This window comes from Haemaphysalis longicornis, unplaced genomic scaffold, assembly GCF_048455015.1.
Source record: "Haemaphysalis longicornis isolate Haplotype H1 unplaced genomic scaffold, Haemaphysalis longicornis Haplotype H1 scaffold_7, whole genome shotgun sequence".
NCBI lineage: Eukaryota > Metazoa > Arthropoda > Arachnida > Ixodida > Ixodidae > Haemaphysalis > Haemaphysalis longicornis.
Window position 1 is genome coordinate 19,761,051 of NW_027526422.1, and position 19,606 is coordinate 19,780,656.

At 50.4% G+C, this 19,606-nt stretch overlaps 1 protein-coding gene across 1 annotated transcript; it reads left to right on the top strand.

The window, feature by feature from the left end:
* The first annotated feature begins 2,362 nt into the window (after positions 1-2,362).
* On the top strand, positions 2,363-5,012 carry Hry (bHLH transcriptional repressor hairy). Its single transcript, XM_077676210.1, has 3 exons — positions 2,363-2,578; positions 2,840-2,935; positions 4,259-5,012. Exons 1-3 carry the CDS (start codon positions 2,534-2,536, stop codon positions 4,880-4,882), a joined length of 765 nt encoding a protein of 254 aa, XP_077532336.1. The 5' UTR covers positions 2,363-2,533; the 3' UTR covers positions 4,883-5,012.
* Positions 5,013-19,606: the final 14,594 nt, after the last annotated feature.

A 19,606-nucleotide genomic window follows, 5' to 3' on the forward strand; every position in this document is an offset into this window, starting at 1 on the left:
GCTACCATTAAATCCTACGGCTTGGATGGATTTGGATGGATACCCTCGCATTCTAACACTATGTGCCGCATTGCTTCTGTTTCTTTTCCGCAGACCACGCATGCATCATCATTTTGTGAATACTTCCCCACAAAGCTCTTAGTTCGCAAGCAACCTGCTCTAGCCTCAAAAAGCAAAGCACTGCCCTGGGAATTATCGTAGAAATTTTCCTTTCTGATGTCCAGTTTCTCAGCCCTGTACATCTCTAACGACGTTTTAGCTTCCATTTTTCCACTCCATTTATTCCTTTCGATCTGCCTTGCCTCTATTGCCCCTAAACATAATGTCTTCCCAGCAATGCGTTTGTGTGTAGAAGTGAAGCCCACTTTGAAGAGGCCTGGTGTATAGCAGTCGAGACCGCTGTATAGAAACTTGGTCTTTGCGAAAGTTGGCTTCTCACATTGCTTTCGTGTATAGCGTTGAAGACTACTCAAAAAGAAATCTACCTGGTTTGGGTTAGAAACGGTGCCGAAGAGGGGTGGGATTAAAAACAAAACAAAAAAAAAGAACGAGCCATACAAAAGTGTAACGTAAACAACCGCGAGAGTAACTAAGCCACATAAATAAGCGTACGTGGATTCTGCCTAAGTGCGACGGATGCAGCCAGAATGCTGGCTCACTACCGGAGAATTACTCATGGGGGCTTCGTAAATATTTTTAAAATCTGTAATACCCCTATAGACCCCCTACAAAGCAAATTACGCGAGAAATATTTGAAGAATGGGATGCTTCGATATTGAACTAAGATCGTGTGTGCATTCAGGCAGTGCAAAGAGGAGAGACATGAGTAACCGAGCACAAGAAATTAAACAACACAGTTAGTCGTAGCACGTAGTAGTGCTAGAGCAAGATGGACAAAGCAAAAACACAGGGTTATAAAAATATATTAGCATGAACGGCTTAGAAGGAAAGCAATAAGGCACAGGGCGTTGAAAAAAATTCTTCCCACTTTTTCTCTCCCCCCCCCCCCCCCCCCTCCAAACCTTCTTCTTAAGATCGTGACAGCAGTAAGAATGGGTTCCCGAAACAAGATTGCGTCAATTGCGGTGGTTATGTGTAATGGTTTGCAATTTCAATAAAGTGTAGCGCTTGGTATGGAAGATTTCATAACCTTTTAAGGGCCATGCAGCCTTTATGTGTACACATTCTCAGCCTGCGAGAGATATCCTGCACAATCCAGTGTGCAGTAGAAACATGTTCGATCTTCGCCACCTCCTTTGATGAGCAGCGATAAATCGAGATGATTCATGAAGCTTAGTATCGCGCCCCTTTCTTCCAAGACAAGTTGCCCTTCTTTCCCAAAACGAGAATAAAGGTTTTGAATTCGTGCTTCAAGATCAGATGCAAATCTTTTACTGTTACAAGATCTTTCACTACCTCGTTATGGGTCAGCATTTTTTGTGGTTAGTCCCTCCGACTCAGCTCACAAAATACACTTAGGCACAATTCATCCCATCACTTGTGCACGAAAAACGAACGATTTTATTGTGTTACACAATTTCTTATCGTTTCATGGAATAAAGTCTATCCCACTTGTCAACCGAACACGTGTAGTCAGTCCGCTCCGATTTTAAGAGCACGCGTGGGGCCGACCTGCGCATCGGAAGGGCAAACCCCACACACCCCTCCCCCTACGCACAGCCCGCCGCCAAGTCCATCGGTCTCTGCCCCACGCACTCCACTCTGCATCGGCACGAGGCACACTTTTTTTGTGGCGCAATTTGCTCGCCCGAGCCGGCATATCAATCCGGAGCGCCGGCGCAGAATGCCAGCGCGCACCGGCGCTTTAATTCGAGTCGTGCCGACTGTCCGCCGTCGTCGTCGGCGCAGTGAGCGCTGCTTTCCACCCACGCGGCCGCCGCAGGCTACACCGTGCGTGCGCGTGCTAGGCATCGGGCGCGCCCGGGCAGCACGCGTGCCCGACGCGCCCTCTCCGCATCCGGAGGAGAGGAGGGAAGAAGCGCGCCGACGCACGCACGCACGCACTCGGCGCGGCTGCAGCGGCGGCGGCAGCCTGTTTGCAGTGCAGCGGCACGTGTAGCAGCGGCGGGCAGCCGGCAGATGTGGCCGCGCTGCGTCCCCCCTCCGGCGCGAGCCAGGGCGCGCCGCGCTGCCATTGGCTGAGCGAGCGTGGGAACGCGGGTGCCGAGCGTGTCTCACACGGACGGCGCACGCCTGTTTGACCTCGGCCGCTCGATAAAGGTCTCCTCCGGTGGCATTTTCCCACACTGGCTGCGGGCACGTGCTACTCGGGGCGCCTCCTCGCCACCGCGCCCTCCTCTCCCCGGCGCTTAGAAAAGCGGCGGCCTCGCGGCGCTCGGGCGCATTGCTGTGTCGCTCGCTCGCCCGGTCGCATCATCCGTACTTCTCCCGGCGCATCATCGCCCTTGCCTCCGGCGGCGGCGACAACTTCCTGGATTACTCTCTCGCGCATCACCAGCTTCTTCCGACTCTCGTCGTTGTTGTTCCTCTGTGACATCGACGACAGAGCACCATGCCTGCTGACAGGGCACCGAGCAAGGCCAGCGAACTGCGACGGGTGAGTTGACGCTTGGTGTTGGTGTTCTCGCGAACGTGTGTGTGTGGTAGTTGAACTAGTTACCAAGTCACGGAATTGGCAGCTACGGTTACTATGGCCAGACTGTCCAGTATAATATTTCGGAACTAGGATGATTCATTTGCATCTTTGAAAAACTGTGTCAGTTGTACAATTTCCCTGTATTTACGTTCTTTTAATTTAGTTTGGTCTGGCTGCTTTGTCGTCTCTCGACTTACCTTGTTCTCCCGTTTGTCTGTGCAGAGTACCAAGCCCATCATGGAGAAACGTCGCAGGGCACGCATCAACCACAGCCTCACTGAACTGAAGAACCTCATCTTGGATGCACTTAAAAAAGATGTAAGTATCTCCTTATTTTGTAATCGCACTTCCCTCGTTAAATGTCCTCCAGTTAGCTTAACTTCGCTCCGCCAATAGACTAGCTTCACGTTCCACCCCGCTCATCTTGTATCGGCATATTCACAACCGTAACATCGCAACTTGACTTGCAAGTTCCTGATTCCATGCATCCTAAGCGCCCCCATCTCAAAGATTCCTTCATGTTAGGATTTTTTAACACGGAATATGCGGATAAAGCATGCCCGCATCGTTGAGCCAAAGTTCCAACGGTCTTTCGGGTCGTTGGAATGTTCAAAAATTCCCCCACTACCTGGGGGAGGGGTCGGAAGCGGCCGGTGAATGCGTGCCACCGCTTGCTTTCATTCACAAGGCTGTCCCTCTCCTCACCCTCGGGGGACGGCGGTCGGTTCGTTTCCCACGGTCGGTCGGTGCGCCAGATGGCGGGCGGCCGCCGGGATGGGGCGATGGTCTCTTTTCTTTTTCTTCTGTAGCTTCAGTCCCCATTTTCTTCGCTGCCCCTTCCTGTCGCCGCGTTTTCTTGAACGAGCTGTAAGGAATTCCGGCCTCGACTGACTGGCCAGCAGCAGCACTCCAGCGTAGCATTACACCAGAGTCGTAGTAGCGGTAGCGCGGACATCCTGTGATTTTCGAGGAGGGGGTGCGGAGGGGGCTGTGCAGACGCTGCGCTTTTTCGCGCTTCGACGAAATTACCGGAGAAAGCGCCACGCGCCGTTCTTTTTCCTAACGTTCTTGCCTTCTGACGGGCGCCTCGTGGCGAAGAGTTGTTCATTGTTCGTCGCCGCTTGCATACACGCGCCTTACCGTCGGCGCGTGCGCTGGTATGACTCAACACGCGCGGTCTCCCGCGCCGTCGCTCGAAAGATTTCCTCACGCGTGGCTTCGCTATATTTTTATATTTTTTCTCTTGCGCGCTCGCGAGCGCAGCTGTGTGCGACCGCTCGGATCTCGGCCGCGCCGTTTTTTTTTCTCTTCCTTTCCACGTGGGCTCGTTGCGTATTCCGTGCAGCGTCGAACTGGGTGCGCGCTCGTTCGTTCGTGTTGGGACTGCAGTGTTGCGTTTCACATTGGCCGTTCGGGACTTGCAAGACAAATGCAGTAACTGTTTTTGCTGGAAGTCCGTTTGAAGGCCTCCAGCGTCTGGCTGCGAGGCCCTGGTAGTGAGTCTTAACAATGCGGACGAGACATGTCATTGACGATAGGCCAGCTTTGTACATTGACCAGTGCGAGCTACTACCTGTCTTTGTTGGATTTGCGACACTGTTGACTTACGGTTTCTTTTCCCTCTTCTTTCTTCCCCCCCAGAACGCCCGGCACTCCAAGCTGGAGAAAGCCGACATCCTGGAGATGACGGTCAAGCACCTGCAGCAGCTGCAGAGGCAGCAGGCTGCGCGGGCCATCGTCACGGACAGCTCGATCGCCGACAAGTTCCGCGCCGGCTACCGCGAGTGCGCCGCCGAGGTCGGTCGCTACCTGGGCCGCATGGACGGAGTGGAGCCCGCGCTGAGGCAGCGGCTCATGGGCCACCTCTCGTCCCGGGTCTCCGAGCTGTCCACGCCGCCTCCCAGTCCGGGCAGTGAAGACGGCCACTTCTTCAACGCCTCCGCCGGCAGCGTCCAGCTGTTGCCCACCAGGCTACCCACGGGCGAGATCGCCTTCCTCCTGCCCCAGCCGTCTCAGCTGTCCGTCTACGCCCCGGTGTCGCCCCCGTCCACTCCCGGCCTGGCCACCACCACCACTACCACCTCCTCGGGCATCCTCAGTCCGGCGTCCAGTGAGCGCTCGCTGTCGTCTCCGCCGAGCCCGGTCTCGCCGTCTTCCTCCTGCTCGTCTTCCAGCTTCTCGCACCACCAAACCACCTTCGGCCACTATGACGTCACGCCGGCCGCGGTGAAGGTCGAAGACGAAGCCGTCTGGCGTCCCTGGTGAAACGGCGCGACCGTACACCGCTCCGCACAAACATGATCTCGATGGACAGTTCCTCCCCACCCGCAACGTGCTTTATACAGACACGCCGATCTCCTTCTTCCAGCGTGTCCTTAGAGAACCACCGCGAGTGCCTTAGTTATACAACGAACCAGTGGGACTCTCTCTCCGCCCGACACGGCTCTGTTCGAAGATGTTCTCATTGTCAAAGAAAAACGCGATCACCCCAAAGAGCGAAGAGCATCAATTGTCACGCGTTGTTCGCCATCCTTAAAAAGGGAAAGGAGTGAGAGGCGGATTCTTCTTTATTTTGTTAATATTGTACATAGTTAACGAGTCAGATTGTTTACGAATAGCTCTTGTCAATCATCGCCTTATGCGTGCCCCGGCATGCCCCATATGTGAACTGCTTTGATTGTAGTTTGTATTTGACTGTGATATTTCGCTGCGCGAGCCGTGGCGCCCGTGCGGTTTGTTCGATCTGTTAAAATATATTGTTTTTCTCTCAACCGCACGGCCCACACCTCCGTTACAAACCAACCCCATCTTCACTTTACAATCGTGGCTTCGTGTGAGCGTGCGAACTATTTATGATTTTTTTTTATCGAGTAATATTAAGTTTGAAAGAAAAGAAAGTTATCCCGGTTGGGTCACGACCGCGGATGAATAAACAAACGAATGTTTCAAACCTGACTTCTGGTTGTTCACGTCTTCATTTCGTCGCGGCCAAGCTCCTCAGTGGCGGCCGAAGTTATCCTCCTCAGACCGAAGACTGCGCAAATGAAAAACTTGACATTCCTTTATTTGGATTTTTCGCCTATAGAACCAAACAGATAAACTTCATACGCGGAAAATTAAACTATCAAAATTTGCTGCTACCCATTCGGGTACTCGTGGTCTGGGCATATGGAAACAAACACTAAAAAAATAGCATCAAAATTTGAGTACCATCAAGGGTACCAACGCAAGGATGCAGTCGCGGTTCTGCAATAAAACGTCACTTCAGGCTTCGGTCTCTCGACTTCCCACTACATCCGTGGAAGCGCCACTTCATTTGAGATGCGAGCTTTTTTGAAGGCGCGGTGCATGTAGGCTCCCGGATGACTTGGGGAGCCTAGATGCCGCAGTCTTTGGATGACTGAACATATAGCGCCATCTGTCAATATATAGTGAAAGCAAGGCTGCCCCTTGCGGCACGACGAATTTCAACGCGCCAATTGTGAACCATGTTGAGCTGCAGCCTTTGAAACTGGAGGATTTGGCAAGCTTTGAATGCTAGTTACAATAAATGAAAGGTAGATACACAAACTGACATAGAAGCCCTATCCGCAACAAAATCAACATGACTCTTGCAGAACTCCCAAATCTGAAAAAAAAAAAAACATTCCAGCTGACACGAAGCAAGTCGAAGCGAAAACTGAAATTTAGTGGTATGTCTCGGTTTAAGCGGGATGAAGGGCAGTTCTTGCGAAGTGACGGGTGGTATTCCGAGTCGAGTGTAATAAATTTACGCATGCGGGAAGGACGAGTTGAAGGCTTCTAATTCACAACGCCATCCGGACACATGAAGCTTATGCGGGCCGCAGCCCCTGCCAGAAGCGCTAAGATGCTTGGTTGATAGGAAGACCGTGCACATTTCATCAATAGAAAAACAAAACTAGTACCCTTCCGCTCTGCGAAGATGGATGACCTGCGAAGCTGCAGTGGGCGCAGTCCACGGAGCGCACGGAACAAAACGGGCTTGTTTGCAATTTGCGATTGAGAATAATTCCTAGCCAATTGTCTGATTGAAACTTGGGAAAACCTCAGCTTTATTTTAGCGGCAAAACATGAAGCTGTCTGTTACACAGATGCAATACCGCAAGTTGGGCTAGTTGGTGCACGATCGAAGACTTCAAAGCGCGCAAAAAACGGGGAGCGACACACACAAAGCGCTTGTGTGCACGTCGCTCCTCTTTGTGCCCGTTTTTTGTGCGCTTTGAAGTCTTCGATGTTACACAGAGGCCTAGGCACACGTGAGATTGCGCGGCATTCTTCATTAATAGCAAAGGACCGTCATTAGCACACAGTCCGTGGTCCTGTTCGATAAAGAAATAGCGTATTAGGCGGGATAGGCGAAGTTTATGTTTCACCTAACGGCCGCGTCCGTGTTCGATACGAGCTTTCACAGCCTGTTTTATCTGTTTTCCGCCTGCCGCAAGGCGCACACTGATAGCCATGTTGGTTGTCTTCCCCCATAAACATTCTTTCTTTCCAAAAATAAACAATTGTTAGTCAGCGCCTGTGTTTTTACCTCTACACTTTGTGCCGTCTTAGCTCTGTTCTATCTATGCTGTCTGTTACCCTCCCGCGTCCATGCATCTTACTGCATGCTTGTGTAGTCCACCAAGCCAATCCGCTCGACTACTGAAGACACCGCACAGGTCGCATTGGGCCGTCTGACGTCCACGTTTAAACATCCAGGCAGCACAATGGACATGTCATAGTAACGGCACGAAACCTATAGCTGCACATGCCCCCCCCTTCTCCACCCACCCACCCTTTACTCCCAAACCGGCAACCGGTTATGAGCTCGCGCACTTTGAAGTGTGAAACACCGTCGAAAATGTCGCTCTGAAAGTCCTTTAAGCTAAACAAGTAATATTGGGTCCCGTGGGCGTTTCAAACGCGCAAGTTGCCGTACAACCAGGATGGAATCGCAGCTAATCGACAAGCTGGAACTTGAGGCGGCAGCGCCTTTTCGCTGTTATCGCGCTTCTGTTCGGGCCGACGTTCCTTCCATTCTCGCTCTTACTCCACGCGAGCTACAATGCGTTCGTCCCATAGCGAGTTACCATCTACAAAGCCTCGAGCTTTATGCTAGCGGACAAACATGTGACTGTCCGTTTCCCTTTCCTGTCTAGGTATCTTACTGACTGTGTACAGTGTAACGCATTATAACAGAGATCCAAACTGTCGATTATGTTGTACAACTAAAAGGGTGCATTGAGCCATGAAACTTCCGCGTTTAAATCTCCCACAGGTTATGTCATCGGTAGCGGCATTTTTTTTTAATTTGCGATAGAATGCCCGTTGGCACAAAGTAGCCTATTTACAGGTAGAGATGGGCACCCGTCTCTCAAAGGATGACAAGAAGGGAGCGGTGGTGGGGTCCTCAGAGCCACAGCTTGAGGTCGGGGGGTCTTCCAGGGTGGAGGCTTGTGCCTCTCAGGTGTCGCTTTCTGGCTGAGTCCAGTGAAGGACGCACCCATATTAGATGGTCCGCATCAGCTTGTTCGGCAGGAGCTGGGCACAAGATGCAGGTGTCATGAAGCCCAGCAGTCTTTTCACGCCCCTTCTTCCACGTACCCCAAACCCTGGCACGCATAAACCGGTGGTAAGCGCATACTTAGGCGTGAAATACATCGACGAAAATGTCGTTTGGAAGGCCTTTCAAGTGAAAAAGGATTTTGGGCTCACTCCAGCGTTCCAACCGGGCAAGTTGCTCTTCAGGCGGAAGGATTCGCAGCTGCTGGGCGATGTGGTATATTTTGTGTCGAAAACGGCGGCGGCGACTTTCGGTCGATTTTACGCCCGCTCGCGCTTCTGTTGATTTTTCGCCATCATTTGATAACGGCGCTACCACCGTTGTCAGCCCATTGCGCAACTTGTGAAATGCGCATCGGTAATAGCGAGCAGAATAACAGTTGTGAAAGAGGGGTCGGCGGTGGCGAGGAGCTGAGTGGCGCCGAATAAATAGGCTTCACCGGAATGAAAACTGGCGGGGGTGTGGGGGTCCGACATATCTTCGCAGTAAAAAGTTTGCACTTTGTTACGAATGGGCCAGCGCCGCAGTACTTCTCCGCATCACTCCTCGGCTGTGCGGCGAAGCCACTCGTGCTCCTTCGAAAACAGGCGCAATCATGTCGGTGACAAGTGGCGACAGGCCGCGTCAGACGCTTCGCTTTGAGCGCATTTCCAAAACTTCGGCGGCTCCCTGCGAGGCTCGTCTCCACGCTCTTCAAGGACACAGAGACCCCGTCGATCGCAACGGAGTCCTCCTCTCTCCCCTCTCTCGGACTCAACGTGCGCGGAGGCTACCGACGACTAACGAACACTGGAAAGAGCGTTGCGTGTGTCTGTGACGTTTGTGCGTGTTCCCACTTGTTGGCGTTTTGACCGTTATCGCTTTTGGGTATAAATAGAGCTGCCCAAGCGTTGTAACTCATTCCTGTTAGAGCAGCGAATCGATGTTGTCGCTCTGCTCGAGTCCTGTATTGTAACCTCGCCCGTCGGGGCATTGTTCTTTGGCTTCGGCTCACCTCTCGCTATGAAGTAAACAGTTACGTTAGCCTACGGCTTCTGGACTTCTTCACGGCTGCAACAGCGGCTGGCCGCTCGCATCATACACGCTACCACTCGTATGTCGGAGGCCACGGAGATCGGATCGGGTGCCCCCGCCCGGTCGCAACAACTTCCATCGGTTTCTACTGAGCCCTATACGTTGAGAATGCTGCGCAGGTCTCTTTGGCAGAAAAGGAATGCCGCCATTTGGTGTAGGAGACAGCAGCAAGACGGGGAGACAGTTGTGTTTCATCCCCTCTCTTCCGCAGCTGCATACGACCTCGCAATCACGTATAGAGCGGGAACTCGTTGTGAGCGAGCGGTGTTTAGTCCCTCTACAGGTGAGGAAGTGAGTTTGTCACTAATGGTAAGAATGAAATGAGTAAACACGCTTGAGGGCCCAGTTCTTAATGACCCGTACCTTCATTCCGTTCCTCATATACGGGGTGTTGCACTTTCATTGGTCGCTCGTATACGATGGAACGGGCTCATTCTGGTCCTCGATCATGAGGGAACAGGCGCGCAAATCAGTCTTTAAAGGAGCCATGAAGACAAAACACAGGCTTGGTTCATTCAAAATATTGCCTCGTTAGAATCATACTGACACCACTTTCAACGTAATATTCGCTCAAATAAGCCGTATAATTAGGCAAAACGGGAATGGCCATGCGACCCACTCGCTCATTTCCCGCAACAGAACCTATGATGTCTTACCAGCCAGCACTGCGATTGGCGGAGGACGGCAAAAGCAAACGCAAATTAGGCAGAGCTTATAAGCTTGCCGAACGAGCTATTAGCACTTAAATTTAGGGCACATTCTTTTTAAAGCAGTAAGAATGGTTGGACAAACAGTGGAAGTTACGAAATCACACGTAAACATAGAAGTACTGATACGTACTGCTGTTGGTACTGCGCGCAGTATGCTTGGTTTAGCTGCACAGGACTGCGGAGCTTTGGGCTAGTCTCAGACGACACTGTTCGATTGACGCAAGCAAAGGTGTCTTACGTGACCATATTTGTTGAGCGAGCACTATGTTTCACGAAACGAATATTTTCTCCCTGAACAAAAACAAGCCAGGTTCAAATACGGTCATAAAATAAACCAGTCTGAAAACGGCTTTGCCACGGTATGGTGGCTTCATCTAGGTTCACTAACGGTAAACCAGGCTTCCCAATCGGCTGCAGAGCGGTCGGTTCCTGTGATGTCATTGCAGACCACGAAAACACACGATTTAGCGGGAAAATCAAAATTTTAACTTGAATTAAATGATTTCTCAATGAGCAAAACATCGTTTGCATCCGGAAAAGCCTTGGGGACACTATAAAACCGAAGTCTTTCGAATAAAACAAACTTGTATTTTGTCTTCGTGGCTCCTTTAACCAGAAACTTCTCCCGTGATAAATAAAAATAACCCCATGCCCAGGGTGCAGTCCGGCAGCATTTGAATGTTTAAGGCCGCAATGGCTGGTATATTAGTGTTTGCCATACACTCAAACATTAGCATGAGGCCATGTCGACTTCATGCTGGTGAGAGGAAAAATTTGGCGAATTTACAATAATGCAAATTGTACACTGTTAATTCGCCGAATTTTTAACGGCGATGCTGGGGCTAAAACACCCACCTCAAAGCCCTATACAATTAGCCTGTAGGATTTGGGGAAACGGTTACCGAATTATATAGGTCTAGAGAAGAATGAGTGATTGATGTCATTTTTGGGAGAAAAGGCTAAAAAAAATCCCCGCACCTCCCGAGGGGGATTGTGAGGATGCAGAAATGCATTGGGTGCACCGATGAGTGTGATGCGATTAATGGCGAAGAGAGAGGCGAGAGTGTGAGCGTAATCATTTATTTTTTTCTTTTCCCACACCCGTCATTTCCGCTTGGTTATAGAGAAGCGTCTTCGAGACCGCGTTGAACGCAACCGCGAACTGCAGAGGATCGTTCACGTCAAAGTCGTCGGGAATCGTTTCGAACTCACCGTCAGCATCATCGACGTCGTCTTCCTGCGGTTCCTCTCGTTCGCCGCCGTCATCGAAGTGATCGAGCCGACTCCAATCGACCCGAACGTTGATGGCGCGATACAGCGGGGTGTGTTCCAGGTGCTTGAGCCAAGCCAGGATGTTGCCGCGCTTCACCAACCCGCGCTTGTACGTTGCCGGACTCATCAGCCTCCGCTTGATGTGAACGTCGAACGCAACGTCATCGGGTACCATGCGAGGAAGGCACCGCACAACCTTCGATACGTCGATGGGCACGTTCACCGCCTGTCCCTTGATTCCAAACTGCCCGTTGCCTCGAATCAGCCGCCTGATGCTCATGAAGGGGAGTCGAGGCGCGATGAGCCGCTCTTCGACCGGGTTCAGATCGGGAAGATGCGCCGGCCGAGGAGGATAACGGTAGCCAAAACTCACGCAGCCCTCCTCTTCGCAGCTTCGTCTTCTTCTCCTTCTTCTTCTTCAGCGGTTCCCCTACGGGAAGATGACGATGGTGGTTGAACGCGAAGCTATCTCGTGATGGATTGTTTGGTTGGCCAATCCCTAGGAGCATCATGCCACAATCATCATCAGACGCGCTGCGCACGCCGGCCAAGGGACGCACGACAACCCCCGACTATAATGCATTTCTGCATAAAAATTTGATCGGGTTAGCAGGACATGCGTCTGGTCTCTGATATGTACGCGTGAATGGCTCCAATAATCCCTCTGTGACGATACCAAGAACTTGCCGGGCGCGCGCGCGTGAGCGCGGGTCTCGCGGCTACCGCCCGGCAGTTAACAAAAACAAGAAAAGGCCTAGCGCTCGTGTGCGTGTGCCTCGCGACGACCACCCATCGTCCCTCTGCACGTTTGTGAAGCCAAGCATACCCATAGGAGATTAGCAAAGATTGGCAAAAAGAAAAAGAAAAAAAAAAACTTCAGCGTTCGCCGTAATCATGGCAACACTCGCCCGGAACGAGAAAGACTCCAGCGTTAATTCACCATAATCGTGGCAGCACTTGCTCGAAACGAGAAAGACACGTCATAGCTAAATAAAAGAAGCTAACACTTAAGGATGGAGTGAATGTGGTTGCAGCAGCAATGAAGAAGGAAATCGGCTGAAATCGTGGCTTTAAAGCTTCGTGATGCCATCGCGAAGGTTGCGTAAAACTTCGCTACCTTCAGGTCTTCCGCGTTAGTGTGAGCTTCCTTCATTTTTTCCTATAACCTAATTTGAGGTCAGAACTTTCATGTCAGCCTTTGGATGCGAAGCGACAAGCGGAGGGGGGGTTCTGACATTGTGTCGGGGCCGCATAATACTCCCCCGCAAGCCGCATGCGGGCCGCAGGTCCCCTATCTCTGCGCGTGTAGGGAATAAAAGGTATAAAAAAATGCCATAATGGTTTGGGTTTACATCTCAGCGCCATGATACGAAGGGCGGTGTTTCGAGTCCGGGGCCTGCCAGGTTTTTTTCAATTTTTTGTTCCAATTATAGATGTTATCGTTCTAATAAGTTTTACCTGTTGGAAAGGTTTGGTTTCTTTTCGCTAGGTTAGGTTATGTTAGGTTATGGAGAGCGAAGTAGCTCCAGACGCACGTAGGTTCCGCACAAAAAGAGGCGGACGTCACTTTAGTGCAGTGCTTGCCGTACCGACGAGCGGCACTCTAGATGTAGCGCAGCAATAAATGTGGTAGCAGTATAGTAGAACCCTTCAATTAATAAGAAAGGTCGTTAGAGGGAGTGGGATTTAGGGAGGGTAAGTTACGAATATGATTGAAATGTACTCAGGTGTGGAGCTGTTGGCTTTCGTCCTGCAATGGTCACAAATATGATGATGGTGGTGGTAGTGATTAAGTGTTCTTCGTGACGTGCATTCTTTCTTTTATTTTATCATTGTTATTAAGAGGAAAGTGTTTTATTTCGGGATACACAAATATTTGAGTGACGTCATACCCGTCACCGAGGTGACGCCAATACAACAAAGCAAGCGGCCTGTAAAGGATGCACTCCTGCACACAGGGTCTTCTTGCGGGGAATCAACCTTTAGAACCAAAGAGTATGTTATAATTAGAATTGTTCGTTTTCGGGTTTGATATTTTAACACGAAAGCGTTTTATGCCGGGGAACACCAAAATTTCCCTGATGTCATATCCGTCACGGAAATGACGCCAGTACACCATTGCCGAAGTGACCCGCCAGCAGGACGTCGCTCGCCAAGCGCACCCACAAGACGGCCGCCAACCCGCAAATCATGCTCAGCTGCCGATTTCGCTGCACATTTCACTTTCGTGTTTTACTGATTCCTATGAGAAAGGAATCAACCCCAGTTTCTCGCTTCCTCGCCTGGATCATAAAACAAATTTCAAGTGCCTCTAAATTCTCTTCTTCGAGTACCGTAATTAGATAAGAATCCCTTTTATTTTCTATAACACAGATGTTTGGCCGATCCGCTAACTGGGCATGCGCCAGTAACAGGAACAACAACCACAACAACGGGGTGGTGCAGCAGAAGGACACGTACGTGCCAAAAACATTGAGGGCATCATCATTATCATCAAGACAACTGCCAGTTCCACCATATGCCAGCGCACCTGGCTTGCCGTGTTCCATGTGCTTTTATGAGGCGCCGCAGGTAAGCCCGTAGCACGGGCTTTATATGGCGAATACAGTATACAGAGGATACCAACAAACGTGCATGCTTTGTGATCCTAACGCTTGATTTGGACTGCATTGCAAAGGGTTAGCCAAACAAGATTGCGTTCGGTATAAAAATGGTTGAAAGGCGGTATACATCTGTAACATTCGATGCAGGTGGGCCTTTTGATGAAAAGCCATGCGTTACTGGAACTGCACGAGAATATGACCTTTACGCGGCTACCATGTTATATACTCATGCGTGTAAGTGGCGTGTGTTGGAAGGAAGGTGAAGGAAGGATAAAGAAAAGCACGCGTGCCTTACGCGTAAGTATATTTAAGAGTTTAATGATTCCTGGAATGTCGCTTAGGTTTGTTCTTTAGAGATTATGTCTTCGCGCTTTCTAAGGCTTCTCGCCATGCACTCGGAAACTCCAGTCCCCGACATCGAGTGCAGACCCCCAGATCTCAAGCGCTGGATATGGGGGCGCCACCACCGGTCTCTTCTTGGATTTGTGCGCGTTGCGGGTGCAGTGTTGTACATATGAAACTTTTTCTTATGCCGTAGGGCAATCTTTCGCAAAAAAAAAGAGAGTGTCGAGCGGGTTGTTTCGACAAACGAAGTAGCTGCTAAATTATGATGTGGCACGAGATCACAATCACGCATGACCTATGCTTGAAGGGATATCTGCTCTGGGTATTTATGGCCCGAGCCCGATTTCACAACTGTGTCTTCATGCTGCTTCACGCATAAGTTATCATATATAACTAATCACAGCGCGACAGATGAGAAGACAGGAGAATAACCACAGGACGAGCGCTCGTCCTGTGGTTATTTTCCTGTCTGTCTCGTCTGTCGCGCTGTGATTAGATATGAACACCTACCATCTATAGCTCAACTTGCAACTGTCATATACCATAAGTTATCACCCAGGCTGAACAACGCAGTTCGGTCGTGCCTTTCGGAAAAAGGAAATAACGAACAGACAAAACTCTCGGGCATACTCAGGTTTGCCAGGCGGGCCCTACGAACTGTGAGCGCAGTGAGCAAAAAGCGTCTATTTCGTTTCCTTGTTCGGCCCTGACAGAGGACTAAAAGCGCGCTTTTGAGAGCGCTGCCGTGGCAGCGTCCAGCAGAGAACGGCACCGGCTACATGAGAGCCGCGTGCCAACGAGGTCAGTCAGCCCTTGCCCCGGTTCTGCGCGTCGCATTGCGGGACATTCGTAACGTAGGAGTCATTTAATTGTTTCGGTCCCCGAAGTCCCCCCGGCTTCCGTCGGTATTGTGCTCGACGCGTGCGATGCGGCCAGCGCAGCCAAGCAGGAGGCCATGGATGACTCGGCGCAACGACCCTCCGTGCTCGGACGCACAGGCGTCCGCCGTTTGTCTCCCGTGGGCCGCAGGGGATGCTGGACGCCGCACCGCACCCTCGCACGCATGAACCGACGGCCTTTGTGCCCGATGCGGGCCCTCGGTCCCGACAGCGGAACCACGCGCCGCACGCGGCCTGCGTCGTCCGCTCGCGCGCCGGTGACGCCCAGCGCGAAAAATAAAGGCCGCGGCGATGTGCTTTGTGGCGCGCGCGAGCTGCGAGCGCATCCTGCGTCGGCGTCGAGGGCGTGCCTGCACAAAACACACAGGAGATACGCTGCTGCACGCAGACCGACGCTGCGCAGACGATCCGCATGTTACACGAGGAGCGCTACGCCGTAGCGGCGGGGACGCAGACGGTTCTAGCAGACGACAAGAAGAGGCTCAGGCGACGACGACGACACCTTGCGGGGAAACTCTGACAGATCGCGCACGGCAGCGGATCTGTTTCCTTACCGGGTTTTCGTGTGGATTTTTAACACGCAAGTGTTTTATTCCGGGATACACAAACGTTTGGGTGGCGTCATATCCGTCACGGAATTGACGCCAGTACAATGAAGCCAGTGGCCTGTAAAGGGTGCACCACTGCGCAGAGGGTCTTCTTGCGGGGAAGCAACATTTGGAACTAAAGAGTACGTTATACTTAGGGTTGTTCGTTTCCGGGTTTCGTATTTTAAAACGACAGTGTTTTATGCCGGGATACACTAATTAGATTTCACTGACGTCAAATCCGTCAAAAAATGACGCCAGTACACCTTTGCCGAAGAGACCCGCCAGTAGGACGTCGCTCGCCAAGCGCAAATCATGCTCAGCTGCAGATTTCGCTGCTCATTTCACCTTCGTGTTTTACCGATTCCTATGATAGAGGAATCAACCACAATTTTTAATCCCATGTAGAATGTCATACTATTATATGACTCTATGCTTCATCCCAATCTGAATATCGCGCGGCTGTCCGGGGTCTCCGACCTGCAAACGAGCTTACGTTTTCCACTTCTACGTTCAGTGTTGGCGTTTGACACACTACACTGGCGTACGCAGGAGGAGGGTGAAGGGAAGGCGAGCGGGCCGCTGCCCCCCCCCCCCCCCCCCGAAATTTTTGGGATGGGTGTGGCTTTCAAGGCTTGATCAACCAAAGCCTTTTTTTTGTTTTTAAGTTTGTTTGTTTTTGTGTTTTGTTATTACTTATTAATTTTGTTTGTTATTAATATTAATTGTTAATTTTTGTTTTTTATTATGTTCATGTTATTATGTTTATGTGGGCCAGGCTCCCCCTCCTCCTTCCCTGAAGCAATATCTGCGTACGCCACCACACTAATTCATATACGATCTGTGGCTTTTTGAGCGAAATGTGATTGTGCAGCGTCGCGACACCATATGTCCACACGAAGAAGGATGTGCATAAAAAGAAAGAAACGTGGATAAGTTTTCAGCAATTCTGGAATACAACTAAGAATTGCTATAGCACTCGCGGGAATTATTCTGCGGTTGTTGCGGGTCTGGGGCAGCCCGTGGAAGAAGGCAACGCTGGAAGCCTTTTTCTCTCTAAGTTCTCATCGTATGCATCCCTTCCTACCGGACTTCTATGTCGATTACAACGGCAACGGTAGAGCGACAGGGTCTTTGTCTTAAGAAAGCTATCGCATTTGAAAAAAGTAGTTACTTGGTACTGGTCAGTACGCTTTCAGGGCGACTGTCAAGTTATAAACGGTACTGAATTAGCTTACAGCTATAGTTCTTATAACTTGTATTGCAGCCTGTCGAAATAATGAAAGCTCGATGAATAGTGATAGGAGAGGAAGAGTGAAAACTTTATTTGTAACCATAAAATTCGTCCAGCATGACTTACTAAAATTTACAAGTCATGTTTTTTTTACGACTAAGCATTTGGCTGCTAAATTGGTGCAAAGAAGCACCTTCATTACACAGGGTGGTTACGACTATAATTGGAACACTTTAAATTTTTTTCCTAAGCGAACCGCTGCTCGGTTCGCGCTAATACTTCACACGAAGATCGCATTTTGTGCTTTATTTTGTCTGACACCGGGAACAACGTTAGTACTTCCATATTTATTCTGAAAATAAAAAAAAAAATTACTTTCGCCTATTGGCAAATGCGGGTGATTTGGACGTGCGGGCCAGTGCAAGCTGATCTTGGAATGACGGCACCACCTGGGGTATGCAGAGCGAAACGGACGATTGGGATTCACGCTCCTTCTACGGCAGGAAGGGGCGAAATGGGGTAGCAGTCCATCATAAAATGTAAAAGCAGGTTTTCTGATCGTCTGCTTCCTCATTTGGCTCCTTTTACGGTAGGATGGAACCAAATGAGGTAGCAGACGATCAGAAAATGTGAAAGCAGGCGAGGAAACAAATTCAACGTTTATTGGCAATGATGAACCGTGGGAATATTATATTATGATTGGTATCAGCTATTATGCAACTATTTGTGATCATCGTAAACTAGCTAGGGACGAAGGAGATTTTCTGATCGTCTACTATACTTCATTTGGCTCCTTAGTACACGGCGAATCCCCATCGTCCGTTTCGCTCTGCATACCCCGGGCGACGCCATTGTTCCAAGATCAGCTTGCACTGGCTCACATGTCCAAATCGGCCGCCATTTTTCCATAGGCGAAAGCCATTTTTATTTATTTTCAGAACAAACAGGTAAGTACAAGTACCGTCGTTTTCCCCGGTATGAAACAAAATAGACCACAAAATGCGATCTTCGTGCGAAGTTTGAGCGTGAACCGAGCAGCGGTTCGCTCAGGAAAAAATTTTGAAGTGTTCCCATTATCGTCGTAACACCCAGTATATTGCGATGGCAATAAAGCTGTACGAATCTATCAGCTCGCAACGCGCAAGATATTTCACATACACAGGGAAGGCTCGCTCACTGAAGATAGAAGCCGTATAGTGCAAGCGAAACGTATTCTGCATGACGCGTCTGCAAGCAACAATATGCAAAGTTGGGCGAGTTGGTGTTCACAGAGCAGAGAGACGAAGGACACAGGAACAGATGCACATGACCGGCACAGCAAGGTCCGCATAAATGTTCGCAAAACTTTAGCTACACACGTCACATGCAAACTCCTTCCCTTCGCGACCGTTTCCTTTGTGGCTGTGCACGCGTCTTCGTAGTAAGATAATGGGTATTCTTTAAAGAAAGGAGTTCTTCCACAACTTAGGTAAAAGGGTAAGCGTAGCGTGGCTGTTGAAAGCGGGGCCCAATTTGCACTCCTTAGATGCGCACTTGGAACACGCGCTCGTTATTTCCTCGTTTAAGGCGACTCTGGCGAGATTACAGCCATCACGTTAGCACGGACGTATACGTCCCTCCTCGTTTAAGTGGCGTGACACCGCTTCTCGGCCTTCTACACACAATGAAATTACACCACCAAGGAGAAAAAACGCGCTTATTGTCTGTCTTAAATTTGTCAAGCTTGCGGCGGAATACATGCAAATAACCTGGAGCCTTCTCTTGCCAGCGCCTGTTCGCGTGTCGTACGTACGTGGAAGGCAGCACGGTTGTGGTTATTCCCGGGCTTCCTCGTGCTGCGACCAACACCTTCCAGGAGAGAAAGCCTGCGCTTTGCCTCCTCGATCACTGTATTTTTTTATAAGGAGGGGTGAAATGGCGATTGGTCAATTCGATTGTTTCTTTGTGACTTCTTAACAGCGAAGCTGCAGTTTAGCAGTTCGTTGATTCCGGCGTTTCACAAAACTCAGTATAACAGTATAAATAATAGAAATCACTGGCACCGGCAGGATTCGAACCTTTGTCTGGTAGATCAACGGAGTCAGTCACCTTACCCACTCGGCTGCGGCCGTGAATTCGTATCCGAGAGTCAAACGGCTGACTCACTTGGCTGTGAATGCGGGGTAGAGGAATCGCGCCACCTGCTCGACACAGAACACGTGATAGGGTACACGTGTTCTGTGTCGATAGGGTACACAAGCGCCTGCCCGCCTAGCGCCTTGACTTCCTCATTACTATGATCAGAGTCCTTCAATAAAGTATTGAAGAACTCTACTATGATCCTCAAGCTGAGCGAACCTCCTTCCCTAGGTAGCATGGCCGAGTTGTCTAACCTCCTTCCCTATAACATTCGCACTATCTCCGTGACGCCGTCAGCTGGTGTGAATGGCTCTTCCACCCTTCTCTCATTGGCTTGCAACGCCGTGTCTGCGCTTACAATGTTGTCATGCTTCTTTTTCTCACCAACCCCAACCCCAATGCACGTCATGACCGGTGCCCGTCGATGGGCCCGAATGGCCTTCGGTACATTGTGTTGGAATGTGATTGTATACCCATCTCAGTCTTATCGGGGAAAACTTCGAGTCTGTCGAGACGACTAAAAGATTGCGATGCTGGTAGAAGAAGAGCAAGGAGGGATATATAGCCTGCTACCACAT

Coding starts and splice junctions, on each gene's coding strand:
- Hry (XM_077676210.1), top strand. CDS start 2,534: ATGCCTGCTGACAGGGCACCGAGCAAGGCCAGCGAACTGCGACGG. Junction 2,579..2,839: donor AGGCCAGCGAACTGCGACGG/GTGAGTTGACGC, acceptor TTGTCTGTGCAG/AGTACCAAGCCCATCATGGA. Junction 2,936..4,258: donor TGGATGCACTTAAAAAAGAT/GTAAGTATCTCC, acceptor CTTCCCCCCCAG/AACGCCCGGCACTCCAAGCT.